This window comes from Pelobates fuscus, chromosome 10, assembly GCF_036172605.1.
Source record: "Pelobates fuscus isolate aPelFus1 chromosome 10, aPelFus1.pri, whole genome shotgun sequence".
Classification (NCBI taxonomy): domain Eukaryota; kingdom Metazoa; phylum Chordata; class Amphibia; order Anura; family Pelobatidae; genus Pelobates; species Pelobates fuscus.
Window position 1 is genome coordinate 113,171,951 of NC_086326.1, and position 24,572 is coordinate 113,196,522.

Genomic DNA, 24,572 nt, shown 5'->3' on the forward strand with positions numbered 1-24,572 from the left:
TAAGAAAGTAAAGTAAATTGAAAGAAAATAGTAAGTGTTGAAATGAGGAGTGGGTGGGAGGGTCATTCTGATGCTGACCTCAAGCGATATGAGTCAGGTAAGGGGTGTCCCTTATATAGGGGAGTGAATTAATTTAAGCCCCTCCCACAAATACAGGCCAAACTGCCTTAATACTTGTGTAAGGGGCAAATAGCCGTATATGGAGTAAGGATCCAGCATAAGCGTAGGGTAGTATACAGGGAGCAAGTCGGTTGTGGTGTGCCGAGACCGACGATACGATAGGCCTGCAAATAAAGAGGGCAAAAATGAATAATCAAAGATTTAATACAGTCAACAAATATATACAAATTAACCAGACATTTCCTTAAATGCATTAAGTATTTAATTCCTGGAAGGATTTTGAAGGTAGGAATCTAGGACAGAAAGTGGACACCATTTGATGTGGGTAGGATAGTATGTTATCGCTACTGTTGGTGCGTGTTGACTTGTTTCGGAATGTGGTAGAGCCAATAGGTAATGATATATGTGTTTACATACGTGGGATCGTTGAAGACAATGATCTGTCTGAGTGGTGGTGATGGTAGTGGATTCTCTGGCCTGAGAAAGGCATAGAAGGCAATGCTCATGGCTGGTTATGGCCGACTTGGTATTATAATTGAATGGTTGTAGATCTAATAGGTCCGATAAGGAGGAAAAGTTGGATGGCTATTAGTAATCTCTGAGAGGAACGTGGGGGAATGGATTCCTGAAAACCTCTGAGTATATTCTTGTCTGGTATGATAGCATGAAGTTATGGTAGTTTTGGCCATAGGTTATCCTGTGTTGTTGAATGCCTGTATAATATATAATTAATGGTGTGTGAGATAATTTAAGGTGGCAAAAAGAAGCAAAACCTAGGAGAAATGGTATGACACAGGTTGAGCTATGTCATTTCCAATGAGATTATTTGAACCAGGTGAAAAGCTGTGTTATGCGTTCTACAAGTATGGGACGAAAGTGCTAGGTGGGATAGTGCATGCTATGCTGCATGAGTATGTCTAATCCATGATTTTGTCTCTGGAACGTAAGAGTGGCCGTGACTGTATGGGCGGCTGTAGGAAGCGTAGGATGAACATGCCTGGAATATAAATGAGACAATTGTCGGCAGGGATGTATACCCCCGCCTGGTACATGAAAGTAAAAGAAATGTGATAAGTGGCCAACCAAGTGAGTTCCCCAGAAATATCATGACCTTATGGATGATGAGTGGCGTTTGTTGATGATATGACATGTGCTTAGTTGTCTGAGTAACAACGGATTGATGACCCTGACCATGATTTACCCCATGCCACATCAACTGCTACAATGGGGTAGATCCCCCAAAGGGACTGAGGTGGTGGAAAAATTTCCAAACCTGGATGCCATGACCAACAGCTCCAAAGCAATCGTTCCCGGTAGATCGCTACCAAACCCGTGGTAGACGCCGCGTCTGACCATCTGGTTGGAGAAGTGTCATACAATCCTTGAAGGAACATGCTTTTACCATGCCAAGTGGTTAAGAAATCCCCCCCCCCCCCCCCCCCCCATGTGCAGGTCTGCTGTTGCTGGGGTGTCTAGGGACATCCTCTGATCGTCATGCTGGAAGTGTGGAAAAAAGGGGAAAGTACTCTGGATGTGAAAGCGCGGGCTTGTGGTATGATTAGCATGGCAAAATTAAGGAACCTGGTACTGACTCATCACCCTTCCAGACTTGTAGTAGATTTACTAAAGCTTTGGAGCTTCACAGGGCTCTCATACAGGTATCAAAATACACCTTCAAGGAATATAGCATGCCCTCACTTACAGTCAGCACAACAGAACCATTGGCTGTAAACACACTCATAGCCAAGACTTGCAGAGGGGTCTTTACTTGGGTTTTCCAATCTCCACCATTTACAGCATGGCACCAAAGATAAGGATAAAGAGATAACGTAGTCAGAAACAAAGCCAAGGTCAAGTACGAATGAACACAACTGAACACAACAAGCGCTAAATGGAACTGAAACAGAAACCACGATAGGGCAGGGAGTAAAGGGAGAGGTACGTTTAAATACATTCAACTTATTCTTGATTGGCCCCTGTCATATCCACGCCCCCAATATGTGAGAGTTTGGGGAATGTGGGGTGACAGGGGCCAATGGGAGACCGTTTTGATTTTCGGCTCCCACTTCCCCTTTAAGAGCGTGCTCGTGACGCACGGCACGCTCTCAAAGCTAGGCAGGACACGTGACCGCATTCCGCGGTCAGTGCCCGCCGTCTTCGGCGCTCTGAGCACGCCGGGAACAGAGGACCTCGGCCGGCCCCCGGACAAGGTAAGTAAGTACATACATATGCCTTGTTTCGTGCAGGGTTAACGTATTGTGTGTCATAAGAATTGATTGTACCAGGTAACCGATTTTTGGTTGGTGCTGGTTGTACAGTAGCGTGAGGCCCAGCCTTGTGAGGGCTGTGGTGACCGACTCGAGATTGCCAGTCTGTCAGAAATTTTTTGGCTCATGAGTTTATTAGTGAGGCTAGCATGGCCTGGGTGTCACCTGAGTTGGTGTAGCTGGGCCTTCCCCTGCCTCCGTGTTGTCCGTTGATGTATGGAGGAGTTTGAATAACTCTGTTTTCCTTGCTGTGGCAGGGTAGGGGATTTGTCACCTCCTTAGGTCGGTGGTAATGTGTGGGATAACGTCTTACCAAGCCATAGCCACTGGCGGTGGGTGAGGCAACAATTAAATATAAAAGTTTATGGACATGCCATTGTTTATGGACATGCCATTTCACTCAAATGGGATTAACCCAAAAATTGAGTACCATATTTTACGCTCCATAAGACGCACCTCACCATAAGACGCACCTAGTTTTTAGAGGAAGAAACCCAGAAAAAATATATTCTGAACAAACTGTCCCATAGTGTTTCTTACTATGGGACAGTTTGTTCAGAATATTTTTTTTCTCCCCTGTCCCATAGTGCCCCCCCCTCCCATAGTCTTCTCCTCTCTCCCATAGTCTTCTTCCCCCCCCTGCCATAGTCTTCTCCTCTCTCCCATAGTCTTCATCCCCCCTCCCCATAGTCTCCACCCCCCCCCTCCCCATAGTCTTCACCCCCCTCCCCATAGTCTTCACCCCCCCTCCCCATAGTCTTCACCCCCCCTCCCCATAGTCTTCACCCCCCCTCCCCATAGTCTTCACCCCCCCATAGTCTTCACCCCCCCATAGTCTTCATCCCCCCTCCCCATAGTCTTCACCCCCCCATAGTCTTCATCCCCCCTCCCCATAGTCTTCATCCCCCCCTCCCCATAATCTTCATCCCCCCCTCCCCATAGTCTTCATCCCCCCCTCCCCATAGTCTTCATCCCCCTCGCTCCCCATAGACTTCATCCCTCCCCATAGTCTTCTCTTCTATCCCATATTCTCCTCTCCCATATTGTCCTCCTCCCCTTGTCCCATAATTACTTACCTGTCTTGAAGCGTTGGCCGGCAGCACAGGGCGCACCGCGGTACTGGAACTTCAATTTCAGGTTCCGGTTTCCGGCGGGACTGAAAGGAAGTGTGCACACTGAGCTGAGTGCGCACTTCTTTTCAGTCCCGCCGGAAACCGGAACCTGAAATTGAAGTTCCAGTACCGCGGTGCGCCCTGTGCTGCCGGCCAACGCTACAAGACAGGTAAGTAAAGCTTCATATTCGCTTCATAAGACGCACAGACATTTCCCCTCACTTTTGAGGGGGAAAAGAGTGCGTCTTATGGAGCGAAAAATACGGTAATTTAACAAAAGAAGTGGGAGCTGCAGTGTACTACTAAGGATATTGGGTTTCCTGTCTCTGTATTATAGGATATAAAACGTAACTTTTATTGGTATAATTTAAAAATACTATATAGCTTTAGCAAAGTACATATTAACAAAATAAAGTCTATGAAAATGTTTAATAAAGAAAGCATGGGCAAAGGGAGAAAAGAGAAAATTATAATGTGCGAAAAAAGGGAGAAAATAAAAAAAAAATAAAGTTAAATATACATTGCGATGTAACTGGGACAATCACCTAAATATCACTGTAGGATAGCAGAAATTATCAGAATAAGTAGGACTGAGTAGCTTGCCTGGTATTACTCTAACTCAGTTAGTTTAACAAATTCCTGACTGTGCCTTCGTGGACACCTATCTATAGAGAAAGCTACTCACTATATTGATCAAGTACATGAGTACCCTATTTGTGCCTTCGATGGTACCATGCTATTGTTCACTATCCCAAAAACAAAAACAACAGCATACCCACTCACTCTAATAAAACTAAGAGATGGCTAAATTAAATAAACAGCTGTAAAAATGTTTCGTATACTTCCTATAAAATGTTGAAGCTTGCAAAGAGGCTTTCAGGCTTACCTGTCACCTAAAGACTATGGGTCCAATGATGGAAATTCTATCTGCAGCAGAAATTGAGTTAATGGGTGTAAGTAATGAAGTGAGTTAATACTTACCACAGCTCTTGTAGAGTACAGTTTGGATGTCTGAGCCCAGCACAGAGATATTTCACACCTGGGTCTTGTAGCATATTTCCTCTGAGTCTCAGTTTATTCACAGATCTGTTTACAATAAGAACTTCTTGGAGATCCTCACAACATGTTGAAGTCAACAGACACTTCTGTAGCCTACAGAAAAATGTAAGACTCAAGTAAGTAATGGCCATGTTCATTTTAAGCAACAATAAACCACACCTAACAAATTTAAATCTCTTCAGTTTGGGAAAACAGTGCCTCAGAGGGGATAAGATAGCATTACACAAATATATTTGGGGCCAATATAAATCATTGTCTGGAATTCTATTCAGGACTATACATCAGACACAAGGACGCACATTTGGACTGGGAGAAATCAGATTTAGTCTAAGGCAAATGAAATGGTTAATATGCAGTAAAACCTATAAGGATATGGAATTCTCTATCTGAAGAGGTGGTTTTTATCAGTGTCTATACAGATGTTCAAACAGCAATTGTATAAATACTTGCAAAAACATAATGTACAAGGATATTATTTTGAATTAGTGGGGTTATAGCTTCTTGATCCAGGGAGATATGTGACTGACATTTTTTGGGGTCAAGATGGATCTCCCCCCCCCCCCCCTAGTTTGTTGCAAAATTGGAAGTGTTGTTTTAGATGGCCTTCTTTTGGATCAACAGCAAAAACAAATTTGAGAAGGGTAAACTTGATGGATGTCTCTAATTATGTAACCCTAATTGTATGGCAAGTGGCGGTATAGGAAGGTTTAAAACCTCCCTACAGTAATAAAATAATAGGTCATTGCAACAAATAGATACAATTTTTACCATGGTAATTTATAAAATGATTACTTTTAAATTGTTTATTTTAATTTAAAATTATTTTTTATTTCTTTGATATTCACAAGTACTCAACTTCCCACATTTAAATAAAAAACAACTTTTGTTTAACTATTTTAAAAAATGCTATTATTTTTAACTAGAGTTGAGCGAACCCGAACTGAAAAGTTCGGGTTCGTACCGAACATTACATTTTTTGTACCCCGGACCCGAACACGGACATAGCAGCCTGTGGCTGCTCACTGGTAAAAAATTTAAAAAAATTTCCCGCTCCTGAGCCTCCACCAGCGAGTGGGGGCTTTTAAACTAAAGGGGGGACCTATTGCCCCTGGTCCCCACCCCTGAGCAGCGGGTGTGGGCCCTAAATAACAATAAGGGGGGGGACCTACTGTCCCACCGGCCCCCACCCCCCCACCCCTGAAAGGTGGGTGGGGGCCATAAATAACAATAAGGAGGGGACCTACTGTCCTCCCCTTGGCCCCTACCCCTGCATGGCGGATGGGGGCCCTAAATAACATTTTTTTGTTACTTTTTTTACATTCACTTTGAGCACTTTTGGCGCGGTTTACCACTTTATATATCTTATATCTTAGTCCACTATAGATACATACAGCTTTTTATGATTCCTATGAACAAAGAAATTACAATAGTCATTGTCAGATAAATTATGGTGTCTCTATATTCACAATCTCATTAAAATTGCAGATCATTATATACTCATATTGATACATACCAAAAAAACGACAACAATTCTTATGTTATTATTTATATAGCGCCAACAAATTCCGCAGCGCTTTACAGTAGGTGAACAAACAGACATGTAGTTGTAACCAGACAAGTTTGACACACAGGAACAGAGGGGTTGAGGGCCCTGCACAATGAGCTTACATGCTAGAGGGAGTGAGGTAAAGTGACACAAAAGGTAAGGATAGAATAATGACAGTTGCAAGAGAGGAATCAGTCGTGAGCTAGTAACAGTTTAATTGATTCGCTTTTATAAAGAAGTGAGTTTTTAATGATAGTGGAGATTGGGTGAGGAGGGAAGTTAGTTCCACAGAACGGTACAGCCCTTGAGAAGTCATGAAGGCGAGCATCACAGGTGGGAGTACGGACAGAAGATAGACATAAGTCTTCAGCAGAGCATAAGGGCCTAAACGGAACATACTTGTGTATTAGGGAGTATAGATAGGTGGGAGCAGCATTATGCAGAGATTTGAAAGCAAGAACCAGAATTTTAAATTGAGCCCTATATCTTACAGAAAGCCAATGCAGGGACTGACAGAAGGGTGAGGCGTGGGAGGTGTAGGCAGACAGGAAGATGAGCCTCACCGCCGCATTTATTATTCACTGTAACGGCGCAAGTTGAGAGCACGTAAGAGCACTGAGAAGAGGATTACAGTAGTCAAGGCGAGAAAGGACAGTGGAATGGACCAGCACCTTAGTTGCATTTGGCGTTAAGAAGAGGCGGATGTGTGCAATGTTTTTGAGATGGAAACAACAGGATTTGGCGATTGACTGAACATGAGGCGTGAAGGAGAGGTCGGAGTCAAAGAGAACACCTAGGAAGCGAGCCTGCGTGGTGGAGCTGATGGTAGCACCGTTGACTTGGAGGTAGACAGACACAGGAGTAGCAACACTTGAGGGAGGAAAGACCAGAATTTCAGTTCTGGTTAAGTTAAATTTATGGAAGTGGGCAGCCATCCAGTTAGAAATAACAGAGAGGCAGTCATAGACACTAGTCAAGAGGGACGGGGAGAAATCAGGAGAGGAAAGGTAGATTTGCATGTCATCCGCATAGAAATAACATTGGAAGCCAAAGGAGCTAATGAGTTTACCAGGGAGGCAGTATAGATAGAGAACAGTAGGGGACCAAGGACTGAACCTTGGGGGACACCAACACAGAGGAGTTGGGGAGAAGAAGCAGAGCCAGAGAAAGAAACACTGAAAGAGCGCTGGGAGAGGTAGGAGGAGCACCAGGAGGATGAGAAGAAGCTGTTGATGATCAACAGTGTCAAAAGCCGCAGACAGGTCAAGGAGAATTAGGATAGTCTATCAGCCCTCCAATCTATTGAGCCCTCCAGTAGAAATACTCCCTTATCCCACAGACTACATCTGGTGCTCAGTTAAAACTCTGGACAGCTGGGGGGCAGGGCCTGACTGCCATGCAGAGCGGTCACACTCTAAATTAGCTCAGAACAATAACTGACTAATTGTGCATACCTACTGACTTACCTACCGTATATTTAGTACTGCTTGCGGTAGAAACGCTAAACTTCCTCTTGAGGCACATTTAGAAACATTTAACCATTCAGCAAGTGGTCTACACCCTACACTTCACTGTGGCCTGCATGTGGATGTGGGCGGGGAGAGGCGGACAATCTCTCTGCTGATACCGCTACGGGACTGGGTTAGGGCACGTGGGGTACTCCTTCCCCCCCCCCCCCCCCGCCAGTGGGGGTTATCCCGGCATCAGCTCTGTGTCTACTGACAGCCAACTGTGGGAGGGCCTGTGACCCTGCAGATCCCCATTGCTGCACGAGGCATACCTTACAGTGTCAGACAAGATGGTAGATGCTCCGCATACACTTACCACGCGAGATCTGATGGGATTACTCATGGTGCGAATAGACCAGATTTTCAATACCTTCTGGCTGAGACTAGAGAGCAGAGTGAACAGTCCTGGGGAGCAGAGACAGAGCGACATACAGTTTGCTCGCAACCGCTCCACTCCGGGCCTGTCTCAAGCCTGCAACAGGGGAACAAACAGTCTGACCTCCCAAGGTGATAGCTATCCCCTACCACAATCCCAGGCTGCGAGTGGGCTGATCCCCCACACCACCTGAGAAACCATACACAAACCCTGCTCCACTTTGCTCTTCTTGGGACATTGCTCACAATAGCAGGAGCGACTGTATAAGCATGGACCACACAGGTGCTGTTCTTAAGGCCTGGGGCCGGTGGAGTGGACATTTCTGGCTCACTGGAACTGTACTTGGATGAGGGGGCTGGAGGATTTGCATGGGTATTGGGTGAATCATGTGTAACAGTGCACATACTGGGAGTTATAGTTCACACTAGGCCACCTCTTTTGCACCCTGTGGTTGGCTCAGGTTAATTGGAGTCGACTGCCCACTCCTTAGTAGCCTGTCTTGTAGGAACACCATTGCAATACAATTTTCAGTTCGGTTATGTTTGTTTAACATTTTTTTCTCTTGCCTCAGTGTAGCACTGTTGGTTACTTGTTCTTGCAGCAGAGTTTCCACATATATACAACAGTTCATTGTTCCTTTATAAAATGGATCTTGTGGTACACATTGCACTACATAGATACACATCTCAGACAAGCATTTTGTTAATTATGTTGGTGCCCCACCCCTACCCATAGAGCATACAAATGACAGCATTGCTAACCTAGCATGTAAATACCTTCACAATGCCCCACTTGCCTGTCTCACCTCTATGACTAACAGCTTGCCTATACAGTATTACTTATATTGACAGGCTTACCTAGCCTGATTTTCCTTGTTTTCTTATTATAAAAATGTGGCAGTCTAACTGACGAGTTCATTTTGTTATGCTTTGAAACCTATGTTTTATGTACATCTGATATAACTCCTTTTCTTTTTTCTGTATAACGTAACTGTCTTTACATGCTAAACCTCTCACGTCAGCTAAATTCACATTTTAAATCAGAATAACAGATCACTGATACTTGGACTAGACCCATCTACATTTTCAGGTCATTAAGTTAAAATTGGCACAGCATCAGCCACCTCTAGCAGAGATATTCTGGTGAATACAATTAAGAGAGTGGCAACCCTTTGTTACAATAGATATTCCTCAACCAGATAAATAGTAAAGGAAGCATTTAAGAGTTTGGCTATGTAATTGTACTATGTAGTAAGTGAACTTATGGAATTCTATTTGCCCTCTTTATTTACAGACCTACCCGCATGTTGGTTGCGGCACACCACAACCGACTTTGCTCTATAACATGGCACACACACACTATCCAGCAGTATATTTTATTGTAAACTCTGCTGTTTAATGTGTTTATGTCTCTCTTCTGTTTGTTTTCTTATTCTGGCCATTCACATAAACTTTGTACCTTTAACTTTATGATAGTGATTAGTAGTGCTTCAGACTTGAGGGAGAGAGGAAGACTTTGGAACACCTCACACTCCAAATATCATTTTTTTTTTTTTTATCAGTGAATGATGCTTGGGTACATCCAATGAGAAATATATATTCCATATCGTAACACTTGGGAGGATTTCTTGTCAGCTCCGAAACTAAAAAATAATTCATCATTTTTAATGACAGCAGCATGATCAATGTTTTGGATCTTTTTAGGTTCTATTTTGATCTTGTTATTTTCCCATAATACAAGCTTTATAATTACCTGTATGTATCTCTTACATTAAATGTTTAGTTTTTTTCAAAATTAGATTCAGAGTTAGGGCTAGAATTAGGAGATTATTCTAATTTAATATTACTTCTCAACCAAACATTTGCATTTTTTTGTTGAAATAGTGCTATTTAGGTGACGTTCCAAAATATTTGATATTCACTATTTTGATGTTACAAAACAAGGTATATTAAATATCAACCAAAGACATAAGCCATTTCTCACCTCAACTCTTGCAGAGTACAGGAAGCATCTTTCAAACCCGCACATAGAAGTTTTAGCCCTGAGTCTTGCAAATTATTCTCACTTAGATCAAGCATGATTAAAGAGTTGTTTAAAGCAATAATGGAGCATAGATCCTCGCAACAGTCTTGGGTCAGATAACAGCGGCGCAACCTTTTGAGAGAAGGAGAAATTAAACAAACTTTTAATCTTATGTTTAACAAATGTTTTATCAAAGTTAAAGAGACATTATGGGTACCAAAACAACTGTAGCTTAAAGAAGCTGTTTTAGTGTATAGATCATGCCCCATGTAGTCTCATTGCTCAATTCTAAGCTATTTAGGAGTTAAATCACTAAATATATATTAAAGATATTATACCAGAAAGGATACATTGAGGTTTTTCTCATTTCCAAGTATGTCTTGGACCCACAAACATTGCATTGTTACAATATGGCACAGTATAATATTAAAAATACAAAATAATATTAAAATATACATATATACATTTAACATAGAACAAGTAAGAAATAGGGTTAACCACGATTACAGGTGTATTCTGTAATGAGATAATGATGATGATGATGATGATGATGATGATGATGATGATGATAATGATATGCATCTCTTAAAGTATTTTAGATTGGTGAAATATTTAATTGTGTTCCATAATTGTGGTGCTCTATAGGAAAATGATGATCAAGTTGCTTACTTTTTATAATGCGGTATACTAAATAAAGTGCTGGTACTGTATCAGAGATTATAGTAGGCGGGGGTGGCCGGGGAGAGCATTCTACTCAGGTAGCGCAGGAGCTTCCCAGAAATGTTTTTAGTAGTATATGCCAGTCCTCACGATAGCTTTGAGAAAGGAGAATGTATTACAATAAAATCTTGATTTACAAAACTATGTGTAAGTTTTTCATGAATAAAATACAAATACCAAGGTGGGACACACAGGTCCCGAAATAGGTAAGACAAAAGTTCAATGAAGCACAAGATGTCATGAATGGGTCGCATTGGTAACACATAATATAATATTAACAGAATTATGGTACATTCGTCAGCCCATCTCACTGTTATGCAAAAGAATGGAATAGAGAGACAAGAAGAAGATGAGGAGAAAGGAGGAGAGAGAAAAGAAAGAAGAGAAAAAAAATAAAAATAAATAACACCACACATAAAACTACACAAAAGGGGAAGAGGAGAGGGCCCCGCGTCTGTGATTCACATTAGTTGCATAGTGAGGTGATCACAGGTGTAGTAGTGCTAGCATTGGTATCGGGTAGGTGGTACCAGCAGCTCTTGGGGATATTCTTGTGATAACTAGGGTCCGTCCTGCCACCTAAGAGCATATTATGGGTAACAATGACTGACACTGGTTCACCAGTTGTCTTTCTTTGCACCACTTTTGATAGGTACTAACCACTGCATACTGGGAACACCTCACAACACTTGCCATTTTGGAGATGCTTTGTCCAAGCCATCACTAATTGGTGCTTGTTAAAGTCACTTGGATCTTTTGACTTACCCATTTTTCCTGCTTCTAACACATACAATTCAAGAACTGACTGTTCATTTGCTGCCTAACATATCACACTCCTTGACAGGTGCCATTGTAATCAATGTTATTCACTTCACCTGTTAGTGGTTTTAATGTTGTGGCTGATCAGCATAAAATAAGTGTGGGTGCACTAAATGTGAAAGTGGCAAATTATGGTTGAACAAACATATAGCTTTTGTTCTGAATTTAGACAATTTCCTCCATCCTTCAGGGGTTAATATGGATATGACCAGATTTAGTGTTCACATTGAGTTCAATCATTTTTCTATATTGTTTTGTGTTTTGAAATATCTCTGTACGAGTGTTTTGTTGTTTATATATTTTGTTTATACTTTCTTAACAACTATTACAATGACAGTATTTTTTATTTACTTGTATAATTTTACTGAGGCATTTGACATATAAATATTGAAGCAAAACTCACATCAACTCTTTTAGAGAACATTTGGGGCTTTTTAGACCGGTGCAGAGACTTTTCACTCCAGAGTCCTTTAGTTTATTTGAGCTTAGGTCCAATTTTTTAAGACTTTGATTTGTATTAAGAGCAAAGCCCAGATCTTCACAACAAACTGAGGTAAGTTCACAGTCTTGCACTCTAAAACAAAATACAAATATACAAAATTACTTGATTATTTGTTTTAAATGTTACTATATATTATTTAAAAACATAGAACACCAAGCCATAAAGAACTTTGTCTTTTTCACAATTATCAAGTGACTTTCTTTTCAAAAAACCTTTAGATTTTTTTATTTATTTTTTATTTATAATGTTAACAGTATACAGTTACAAAAGAATCGACCTCCAATTTAAAGAGCAACACTCACTGACTCTTGAATTGTGTACATTTCACAAAATATGCTGTCATTTTCATCAAAGGAATATGGCCTTCAGACTGATTTATATGACATGCCCTGATATCTTTAATGACACCTAAATGACCCATCCTCTTAACTTTGGCATCCTGTGACTCGGACACCAGAAGGAGGGCAGTAGAGAGGGTGGGAAAGTGAAGCAATTACATCACTGGCACTGCCTACAAAAGGTGGATCTGCCCAGAAAGGTTCACCCAAAGGTTTGGCAGGTCAGCCTGGTGTGAATGCATCAGTCCACTGAGGAAAGATCCTGCAGGAACTTAATGCCCCGGGCATAGAGAGAGCACATCTAATGATGTGCCTGCACTATGCTTGTTAGGGAAAGTTCACTGGTGTCTTTACAAGTGGGACACCAGGGAACTAAGTCAGGTCAAGGGTACAAGACCTGAAAATCGGGACTGCCCAGCTGAAATTCGGATGGTTGGGAAGTCTGGTTACCAATCCTAGAATAATTCTGTCAGTACTAAGCAGCATCTAAAGATCTTATATTACAATCTAATAACTCACTTTTTAAAATTGTGGCAGGACTTTATATATATATATATATATATATATGTAAAAAACAGATAAAATGCGTATCTTGTAATACCTTTTTTATTGGACTAACAAGCTTTCGGGAAATTAATAACAAGCTTTCGGGAAAACCTCCCTTTCTCAAGTTTGAAGCATTTCTGAGCAAGACGACACATAGAATTCGAAGTTTAGTTGTGATACAGGGGTTAAACCGACATGAGTGCAGATAAGACACAGGTTTGTTAGAAAATAGACACTATTTTTGCAGAGGGTCATAAATGTCTTATAAATGTGTCTTATCTGCACTCATCTCGCTTTAACCCCTGTATCACAACTCAACTTTGAATTCTATGTGTCGTCTTGCTCAGAAATGCTTCAGACTTGAGAAAGGGAGGTTCTCCCGAAAGCTTGTCATTAAAAAATTCTGTTAGTCCAATAAAAAAGGTATTACAAGATACGCATTTTATCTGTTTTTTACATCTGCATTACTGGACTAATACGGCTACAATCTCTACTTGAACTATATATATATATATATATATATATATATATATATATATATATGCAAATGTTAAACAAACAGGAAGTATCATAAGGAGTAAAATTTTAACTTGGGGTAAAACAACAGATACAACAACTAGTACATTGTTAAAGGGACACTACAGTCACCAGAGCATATCTCTGGTAAATATAATCAGTCCTTGCAGCTTTTTTGCTGTAAACACTGTCTTTTCAGTGGAAAGGCAGTGTTTACATTACAGTAAAAAGAAAAAGAGAAAAGGTAGCACCAGTAGTAATCATATAACTAATATAAAGTTAAATAAAAACAAAATAAAAACAGAAACCTTTATAAAAATGTTTTTTATCAAAATCGTTAAAAAAAATGTGTAGGATACCGGAAATATCAAATAAAAAGATAAAAATCCAAATAAAATTAACAAAATGTTCACATTAATGTCCAAAGAAATATAACATGCTACATGCAAGGAAACAGGTTAGATCACAGAAAATGTATTCTTCTTGTATGTACAATCTTAGGTCAGAGGTAACTTCCAGCTCATGTAGATAAATATATTTATAGAAAGAAGAAAACAGAAAAAAATCCAATGGTGCAGAGAATCCTAATCAACTTTCTTGAGTAAAATCAAATATAGGTAAACTCACATTTACCAGAGCTAATAACCAGCTCTTGTATGGAGAGCATAGAGTGGCATAATCCCCACTTCTAAGATATGTGAGTGGGTGTGGTTGTAAAATATCTCAGCAGTATGGCAGCAGTATGGCAGCGGTATGACCCAAAAAAAGAAGGATAAAACAAAACACAAAATAGTGCTCTCTGTATAGAGAATAAAAGATTTAGTGAAGGTGGTATGATCCCCACCCTGGATTCTTTGGTAAGATCCTCACTGGGATCGAAAGCAGGATGCCAGGCAGACAAAAAAATAAAAATAAATGAAAAAGTAATAGTAATACAATTAAGGAAGCTAGCACACTCGATATTAAAATATCCAATATTCCTTTATTACAATAAAATTAAAATCCTCAACATGCTTCACCACACAGGGTTTTATCAAGTGGAAATAGATAGTGAGCCTGGCAGACAAGGACTTATATAAGAAGTGACAGAATCAAATTTATGAAATTGGCGCCAAAATGACATCATCAGCAAGTGACAGTTATATGGAATTAATTACTATAACCAAAAACAGCTTTATTAGGTATTGATAAGTAAATCATTACACTGAAATACAAATAGACTACTAACTAAATACAAACCAAAGCTTCTGGATGCTTCAATTTGTGATAAAAACAAGGTACTTGATGAGTGACATTACTTCTGCATCACGTGATCTCGGGAGATGAATTTGGGGAATTGTATTCCTAGCATGGTGCGTCTACCTGCACCGTACGAATGGGAGGTGCGTGAAGCGCTGCATTATTCCCGCGTCACATGACCTTGCGCTATGTGTTATGGGAGAAATCGTTCAAAGCACGGTGTGTCTAGCCTCACCGTGCGTGAAGAAACATCTAGGTGAAACTGGCAGCCAATTAAGAGACAGAGGGGGAGTGACTACGGATGAGAAGGAAAGGAAATAGCATAGCTATCATGAGACTGCACGCGGTGGCCCTATTAGTGAAGTCACTCTAGCTGTTCGAGTGTATACAAAATAGTGGCCATATTGGTAAGGGCAAATATATAAAACATGCTGAATGTGGTGGCCATATTAGAAATTGGATAAATAAAGACAGTATAAGGTTTAAATCTAACTTCATAAGGAGTATGGTAGCTATATCAAATGAATTATTAAACAAATATAAACTCCCCCTATTCTAGGAGGTAGATAAACTTAATTAATATTAAAGGTAAAATGTTCAATGGAAGATTTGTAACATTAAAGGGGAGGGGGAAATGAAGAGAAATAATAACTAATGTATAAGATAAATGGAAATTAATGATAAGAAAAGTGGAATAGAATAAATATAATTGATAATAAATTACAGAGAAGATAGAAATGAATATACCGTATATACTCGAGTATAAGCCAACCCGAATATAAGCCGAGGCCCCTAATTTTACCCCCCAAAAATTGGAAAACGTATTGACTCGAGTATAAGACTAGGGTGGGAAATGCAGCAGCTACTGGTAAATTTCTAAATAAAATTAGATCCTAAAAAAATTATATTAATTGAATATTTATTTACAGTGTGTGTATATAATGAATGCAGTGTGTGTGTGTATGAATGCAGTGTGTGTATGAGTGCAGTGTGTATATGAATGCAGTGTGTGTGCATAAATGCAGTGTGTATATAATGAATGCAGTGCAGTGTGTGTGTATGAGTGCAGTGTGTATATGAATGCAGTGTGTGTATGAGTGCAGTGTGTGTATAAATGCAGTGTGTGTATGAATGCAGTGTGTATATGAGTGCAGTGTGTGTGTATGAATGCAGTGTGTATATAATGAATGCAGTGCAGTGTGTGTGTGTATGAGTGCAGTGTGTGTGTGTGTGTGTATGCAGTGTGTGTATGAGTGCAGTGTGTATATGAGTGCAGTGTGTATGAATGCAGTGTGTGTATGAGTGCAGTGTGTGTGTATGAGTGCAGTGTGTGTGTGTGTGTGATGGAGAGCATTGGTGGGGGGTGGGCATTTTTTTATTGTTATTTAATTATTATTATTTTAATATTTTTTTTCTTATATTATTATTTTTTTTATTTTATTATTATTTTTTATAATAATAATTATTATTAATAATTTTTTTTTCGTCCCCCCTCCCTGATTGTTAGCTGGCCAGGGAGGGGGGTTCTCACTCCCTGGTGGTCCAGTGGATGGGCTGTAGGAGGGGGGCTGGCAGAGAGCTCTTACTTACCTTCACAGCAGCTCCTGTCAGCTCCCTTCTCTCTCTTCCGGTCCGTGCAGCTCCCAGGTCAGCTCCCTCTGCAAGTCTCGCGGCCGCGCGGAGCGTTGCCACGGCTCTCACCCCGCGGCTCTCGCGAGACTTGCAGAGGGAGCTGACCTGGGAGCTGCACTGACCGGAGGAGAGAGAAGGGAGCTGACAGGAGCTGCAGGAAAGGTAAGTTACAGCTTCCTGCCAGCCCCCGGTCCTTGTCTGTATTATGGCAATGTAAATTGCTATAATACAGACAATTGACTCGAGTATAAGACAGTGGGGGTTTTTCAGCACAAAAAATGTGCTGAAAAACTCGTCTTATACTCGAGTATATACAGAATATAGTTAAAATATATATTAAATAGAGGTTAAGTAGAAATTAGAAATAGAGACACAATTAGTAGATTAGTAGAACAAAGGTATATGTCATGTATTCTTATATTTTAAAAAGAAAATTTAGAAGGCATAAAAATTATAAAAAATTCAAAACATCAAAGTCCACATTGAGGCCTTCTGGGTAAGGGTCTTTAAAAGAAACTCCCGATACATTTCTTTGCTACCCAAAATTATCTTTATGTCTCTGCCTCTCCTGGGATATTGCACTTTTGAATACAATACACTTAAGTAGCTTTGGGTTTTTGTTGTGTATAGTAAAGTGTTTAGACATTTAATGATTTTGATACTCTGTAGTAATATTGAGTCAATGTTCAGACAGTCTTTTTTTAATGAGGTCTTCGATTGGGTAAGCATTGCCTGTATTCTTAGATCTAAAGTGCATATTTTTTATTTTGTTGTGCAGTCAATAGTTTTACAGACAATGCATTTATTACATTTAAAAAAGCCTTTAGCTTTGGGAAAAAAGGAGGAATTTCCATTTCCACTTCCCTTAGTGTAATCTTGTGTAAGAATAGATTTGAAGCTTGGTGCTCTATTAACCTTTTAGAATTTCATTTTTTTATCCACAATGGCGGTATTAACACCAAAACCTTTTTTTTTTTTTTTTTTTTTTAAAGTGTGTAAAACAACGCTATAGACAAATCTAGTTGCAATTATAAGCCTTGGCTTGAAGGGATCCCTAAAAGTCAATTCCTACGCCTTTGTAGAAACTGTTCTCGTATTAATGATTTTGACAAACAAGCCCAACTACTGAGGAATACATTCATATAAAAAAAATATTCACCAGAAGACCTTAATAAAACTTTAACTGCAGTAAAACAAAGAGACAGAAAATTCCTTTCTAAATAGACAAAACTAAAGATATCCCTCTCTCATTGTAAATCATTTTTTATTTTAACAACAAGAGTAATGTGAAAAAAATCATAAACAAATACTGGCATATATTAAAATAGGATGATACTTTGAAATATATTATCCCAGGCAAACCACACATTGTCTTTAGAGGAGCACCAAGCTTCAAATCTATTCTTACGAAAAACTAAAGAAAGTGGAAATGGAAATTCCTCCTTTTCCCACTAAGCTAAGTTTTTTTTTTTTTTAAATGTAATAAATGCATTATCTGTAAAACTACTGACTGCACAATAGAATAATAAACTATGCACTTTAGATCCAATAATAGAGGGAATATTTACCGGATTAAAGACCTCATTAGATGCAATACAAGAATGTCATATGCCCCTGTGGCCTCCAATATGTAGGAATGACCACCAGGTTTCTTAAAATAAGACTGGCTGAACATTGCCGCAATATTACTAAAGGGTATCAAAACTATTCAGTGTCTAAACTCTTTACTATACACAACAAAAACCCAAGGCTACTTAAGTGTATTGGTATTCAAAAGTGCAATATCTCATGGAGAGGCGAATACATAAAGAGAATTATTTTTTTTCTTTTCTTTTTTCTTTGTTCCTTTCTTTTTTTTCTTTATATTTCAGATAGATACCTTAACATTGTACAGTTATTAAAACTATTACATAAAATAAGCAACATTAAGGACTCTCTATCATCATTCATACAATGTTTCTTATTTTCTTAACTCAAGTAAAAAGAAAAATCATGGATTTAACCTTTATTTTAAGTTTTGGTTTTGGTCTCCTCTCCCTGTAGGGTAAGCTGCCGCTGGGGAGAGAGGGCGATATGCTCTTCTCCCTGTAATACACACTGCCGCTGGAGAGTGAGATCGACCATCTCCACTCCCAATAACTTGTCCTGCCTCTGGGGAGAGAGACCGGTTGTCTCCTCTACATGGAGGGTAAGCGCCCAGTAACGCTGCCTGGGGTGGAACCGCTTGTTGCTGCTGCGATGAGGGACCAACAATTTCCTCTCCCTGTAACTCACCCTGCTGCTGGGGAGAGAGACCGACTGTCTCTTCTCCCAATAACACACTCTGCCGCTGGGGAGTCAAACCGACTGTCTTGACTCCCGGTAACGCTGCTTGGTGCTGAATTGCTTGCTGCTGCTGGGATGAGGGACCGACAATCTCCTCTCCTAGTAATACTGTCTGCCGCTGGGGAGTGAGACCGGTTGTCCCCTCTCCCTGTAACACCCTCTGCCGCTGGAGTCAGACCGACTGTCTCGACTCCTGGTAACGCTGCCTGGTGCTGTACTGCTTGCTGCTGCTGGGATGAGGGACCGGCAATCTCCTCTCCCAGTAATACTGTCTGCTGCTGGGGAGAGAGACTTGTTGTCTCCCCTCCCTGTATGGTACACTGCCGCTATGGAGTAGGAACGACTGTCCCTACTCCCGGTAACTCCGGCTGTAGCTGGGGATCTGAGCCGGCAGCCCAGCGTCCCTGTAGGGCCGGTAAAGACCTCGGTCCCATCTCCACCTGCCATCTGGAGGTCATCTCCCGCCATACCAGGGTTTGTAGTCTTGTCACTCACTCATCCAGGGGCCGCTCTCCCAAGAGATACATTCGCATCGCCACACGCTTCTGTAGCTGCTGCTCATCACTGGGAAGGCTCTCACCCCGCCACTGCTGGGCATCCTCCAGGGCCTCATGCCAGTCTTCCTTCCTGTCTGCATCCCTGTAGTCTGCAGCCTCCTCCACCTCGTCATGGAACGTTGTCCAGAAACTAGCCGAATCCATACTGCTGTAGCCAAGGGCGCTGTACGGATACTAGCATTGCCCTCAATTAGAATTCATACGATACCGGTGACTCCAGGATGCTTCTGTGCTTCTTGGAAGCCATCCTGCTGCTTCCACCAATGTGACGGACCGCCTGGCACCCCGACCGGGTACCTATATCAATATCGCTGCTTCCTAGTACTAACGAGTACCATAAACACTGTGCTGGAACACCATAACTACTGCTAACCCCACGAACTGCCGCAGCTTGGTTGGGATCTCACCGTCTCCTACCCACCCTGGACCTATGACCAGGATCCAGCTTCCAGTGGGTAAACCTCTCTTAGTCCAGAGAGCGTAGCAGGAACAAGCTTACAAGAGCTTAGTGATTATACTCAGGGGAGTATAGTGATTATAGCAATCCCCCAGAGTGTAGTTCTCCAATCCCCCAAACATGAGCTGAAACTTCATGAAGGTGCAAGATGATATGAGCTTTAATGGTGCAGGTTGGCATTTATACAATTCTCCAGGCCAGAGGAACACCCCCTTGGACCTGATGGGGCACAGGAACACAACGGACATAAATAAATCAGAACAAACATACAGTCTGTGAAATGCCCATGTACAGCACACAATCCCTCCCCTCTGCTTGGGAGATAATTGAGCAAAGTCCTGTAAGTAACTGTCAGGATCGGGACAGGGATCCAACACGCAGAGTACAAACAGTAGAAAGGTACGTATACCGGACCTTAGAATGGCCGGACTAACGTACAGAGAATAATAGAGAATGGTCAGAGACAAGCCGAGGTCGAGGGAACGAGAAGACAGGTAAGCGAGAGACAAGCCGGGTCAAAGAGGTAACAGAGAGAAGCAGGGTAGTACAACAAGCCGGGTCAAAACCAAAGAGAAAACAGAAACCAGAGCACTGAGTGACTAGACAGGCTAGAACCACGACAGGGCAATGAGCTGAAGAGAGAAGCAAGCTTAAATACCCTGGCTCCGGAGAGTAGACACGCCTCCGACGAGTGCTGATTAGATATCAGACAATTGAGTGACAGGTCGCTCGGGATTGGCGTCATGACGTCGAGTACCGAGCGTCATGTTAGAAAAGGAAGTGGATCCCTCGCGGCCAGCGTTTAAGTGACCGGATGGACCGCGAGGAACGGAGGAAACGGCTCGTCTGGACGGATAAACGTCTAAGTCTCTGCCTCTCTCAGAGGTAGAGACTTCAGGTACCCTGACAGTACCCCCCCTCTCAGATATGCCCACCGGGCGGAAGGAACCGGGGCGAGATGGGAAGCGGGAGTGAAACGCCCTGCGGAGGCGAGGGGCATGAACATCCTCTTGAGGTACCCAACTCCTCTCCTCAGGACCATATCCCTTCCAGTTGACCAGATATTGTAGCCTCCCCCGAGAGAATCGGGAATTGATAATGGAGTTGACCTCGTATTCCTCCTGACCCTCCACCTGGACAGAACGAGGTGAGGAAACCGTTGAGGAAAATCTGTTGCAAATTAGCAGTTTCAACAAGGAAACATGAAAGGAGTTAGGGATGCGTAAGGCAGGTGGAAGAGCTAGGCGATACGCAACCGGATTGATACGAGTCAGAACCCTGTAAGGACCAATGTAGCGAGGAGCGAATTTCATAGAGGGAACTTTTAAACGAATGTTCCTAGTACTCAGCCATACTCTATCCCCAGGAACAAAAACTGGAGCCGCCCTTCTGTGCTTATCAGCGTGTTTTTTGAACAACATAGAATTATGCAGGAGAATTTGACGAGTCTGATCCCACAACTTCTTCAGATTGGCGACATGATCATCAACCGATGGTACTCCTTGGGAAGAAGAGACCGAAGGAAAAATGGAAGGATGAAAGCCATAATTCATGAAGAAGGGGCTAGAACGAGTAGAATCACAAACGAGATTGTTGTGTGCGAACTCCGCCCAAGGAATCAAACCGACCCAATCATCCTGGTGTTCGGAAACAAAGCAGCGCAGATATTGTTCAATCTTTTGATTGGTACGTTCAGCAGCTCCGTTAGACTGAGGGTGATTGGCAGAAGAAAAGTTCAATTTGATGCCTAATTGAGAACAGAAGGATCTCCAGAATCGTGAGACAAATTGAGAGCCTCTATCAGAGACAATTTCAGAAGGTATCCCATGTAAGCGAAAAACTTCTCTCGCGAAAATCTCCGCCAATTCAGGAGAAGTCGGAAGTTTAGGTAACGGCACGAAATGAGCCATCTTAGTAAATCTATCAACCACCGTGAGAATAACAGTCTGTCTCTTGGAAACAGGCAAATCCACAATAAAGTCCATGGCCAAACAGGACCATGGTCTCTCTGGAATGTCCAAGGGGTGTAATAGGCCACATGGAGATGTATGAGGTTGTTTAGTCTTGGTACAGATCTCACAAGCTCCGATGAACTCCTTAATATCCTTTCGTAAGGAAGGCCACCAGAAATCCTTGGAGATCAAGGAATATGTCTTGCGAATGCCAGGATGACCAGCCACCTTACTCTCGTGGAAACACTGTAAGAGCTCCAGTTGGAGTTCAGGAGGAACAAAGTTTCTTCCCTCAGGAGTCTGTCTAGGTGCCAGATGTTGTGACTTCATGATCTGGGCAAGCAACAGAGAATGGATTTTGAGACTTGTGTTAGCAATAATATTGCATTTAGGTACTATAGAGGACAGAACCGGTTCAGATGAAGCAGAAGGTTCATATTGGCGAGATAGGGCATCGGCTTTAGAATTCTTTGAACCAGGTCTATAAGTGAGAACGTAATTGAAATGGGTAAGGAATAACGACCAACGAGCTTGCCTGGAAGACAATCGCTTGGCCTCTCCAATATAGGACAAGTTCTTGTGGTCCGTTAAAATAGTAACAGGGTATAATGTCCCTTCCAATAAATGTCTCCATTCTTTTAAAGCCTTGATAACAGCTAGTAGTTCTCTGTCACCAATGTCATATCTGCTCTCGGCACCAGATAATTTTCTAGAAAAAAATCCACATGGATGTAATGGTTTATCCACACCTAACCTTTGAGATAGGATAGCACCTATACCAGTCTCTGAGGCGTCTACCTCAAGTAGGAAAGGCAGAATAGTATCGGGGTGAACTAAAATTGGAGCAGAAGCAAAAAGTTCCTTGAGAGTTTTGAAAGCAAGGAGAGCTTCAGTAGACCAATTCTTAGTGTCGGCCCCCTGTTTGGTCATATTGGTAATAGGCGCAATAATTGAAGAGTATCCCTTAATGAAGCGCCTATAATAATTGGAGAATCCAATAAATCTCTGAACGGCCTTGAGACCCTTAGGTAAAGGCCAATCTAGAATGGACTGGAGTTTATCCGGATCCATCTTAAATCCCTCCCCAGAAATCACATAACCAAGGAAGTTTACTTGGGATTGATCAAAGCTACATTTCTCCAATTTGCAGTACAAGCCATGTTGAAGAAGTTTGTGCAAAACCCTTCTGACTTGTTTGTGGTGGGTCTCAATCTCTCTAGAATGTATGAGTATATCATCCAGGTATACAATAACACAATCATGCTGAAATTCCCTAAGAACCTCATTGATCAGATCCTGAAATACAGCCGGTGCATTACATAACCCAAAAGGCATTACTGTATATTCATAGTGACCATATCGAGTATTGAACGCCGTCATCCACTCGTGTCCCTTCTGGATTCTCACCAAGTTATATGCCCCTCTGAGATCTAACTTGGTGAAAATTTTAGAACCCTTTAAACGATCAAAGAGTTCGGTAATCAAAGGAATGGGATAAGTATTCTTAATAGTTATCTTGTTCAAACCTCGATAATCAATACAAGGTCTCAATGTACCATCCTTCTTTTTAACAAAAAAAAATCCAGCCCCGGCAGGAGAGGAGGATCTCCTAATGAATCCCTTGTCTAAATTCTCGTGAATATACTCCTCTAGAACTGAGTTCTCTTTAGTAGATAACGGGTATACATGACCCCTGGGAGGCATGGTACCAGGGAGTAGGTTAATCTTGTTATGGGCAAATGCAAATATTACAAGTTTTAGAATGAAATGTTGTATTTCTTAAACTGTGTACTTTGTCTTTAAGAGATATTGCAAACTGACAAGGTGTTAGAAATGGAACATATTGTTTTTCATAGATGTTTCTTTAAGCAATAACCTCAGTGCATAATATGTTTGCGCCATTTTGTCCCAGACGAATTACAATAACAATAACGCATAAACAAGTTTCAAGGCTATACTACGACTCTTTCAGTACACAATATACTGTGGTAACCCCAAGTTAATGGAACTTCCCCAAATCCGGAATCTCCCACGACTGTGCACTTACGTCTTAGTATAAACAACAGATAAGCTATTCAGACTTTGGGAAGCCATCTTGTCTCTTGAACTTGATGGAAGTTCCCCAGGTCCGGGAGTTTCCCATGACGTGTGCATTTGCTTTTAGTTATGGACTTTTTCATATTTGAACTATGGTGACTCTAAAATGACGACACTTAAGGTATAAATAGGTGTACTTTTAAATGTTAACAGACAGAGGAGAGACTTGGAGACAGACGCTGCTCCATCTTAAAATGACTGAGAGGCTGACATGATGACATGTTCAGAAGGGTATGTTAACCTATTAATGATATTTGCAAGCATTTAATTTCATCTTATAAACTCTGCTATAATGGATTTTATATGTCTATATTTATATTTTTATATAATAAATATCTAAAAGACAAAACTATTGCTTCCAAGACAATCCTTATTTTATATTGTATTCTCAATTATTTACATATGTTAAATAGAGGATCTCTTACTAACTATATAACATTATGGCTAAGATATCTGTATGGTTAGCCCTGCTAAGTTCTATGCTTTAAGACATTATAGAGGTAAATAAGGGAACCGCCCACGGTTACAATTGGCGACCACGAAGGGACTTGTACTTGGAAGCGTTAAATAAACAATAACAAATACCTAGGTAACCTCTTATACGTAAGAGAAGACACAATACTTTGTCATGGCACAAGTCTTGAAATATCAAGAATCTAATGAGCTATTTGTAGCCCAGACTCAGAGAGAGATCTTCATCATGGAGAGATGATTTTAATGTAAACTTGTACAATGCACTTTAAGTTCAGGTGCCAGGTACATTGTAATTAGCATACAATGCTTAAATTTTGTGGATCTTAATTAATATCATAAGAGAGCAAATATACATATTTGGTAATCTCCCTGATATGCCTAATACACC

The 24,572-nt window shown here is 41.1% G+C and overlaps 1 protein-coding gene across 1 annotated transcript in view; it reads right to left on the reverse strand.

Annotated features, from left to right (window-relative positions):
• Positions 1-24,572, reverse strand: part of LOC134575593 (NACHT, LRR and PYD domains-containing protein 3-like) — a 180,401-nt gene that overhangs the window by 101,452 nt on the left and 54,377 nt on the right. Inside the window, exons 8-10 of the mRNA XM_063434914.1 lie at positions 11,953-12,123; positions 9,972-10,142; positions 4,481-4,651 (exon numbers count right to left, since the gene is read on the reverse strand). Of these exons, the coding sequence (XP_063290984.1) occupies positions 4,481-4,651; positions 9,972-10,142; positions 11,953-12,123 (513 nt within the window). The remainder of the gene's footprint in view (positions 1-4,480; positions 4,652-9,971; positions 10,143-11,952; positions 12,124-24,572) is intronic.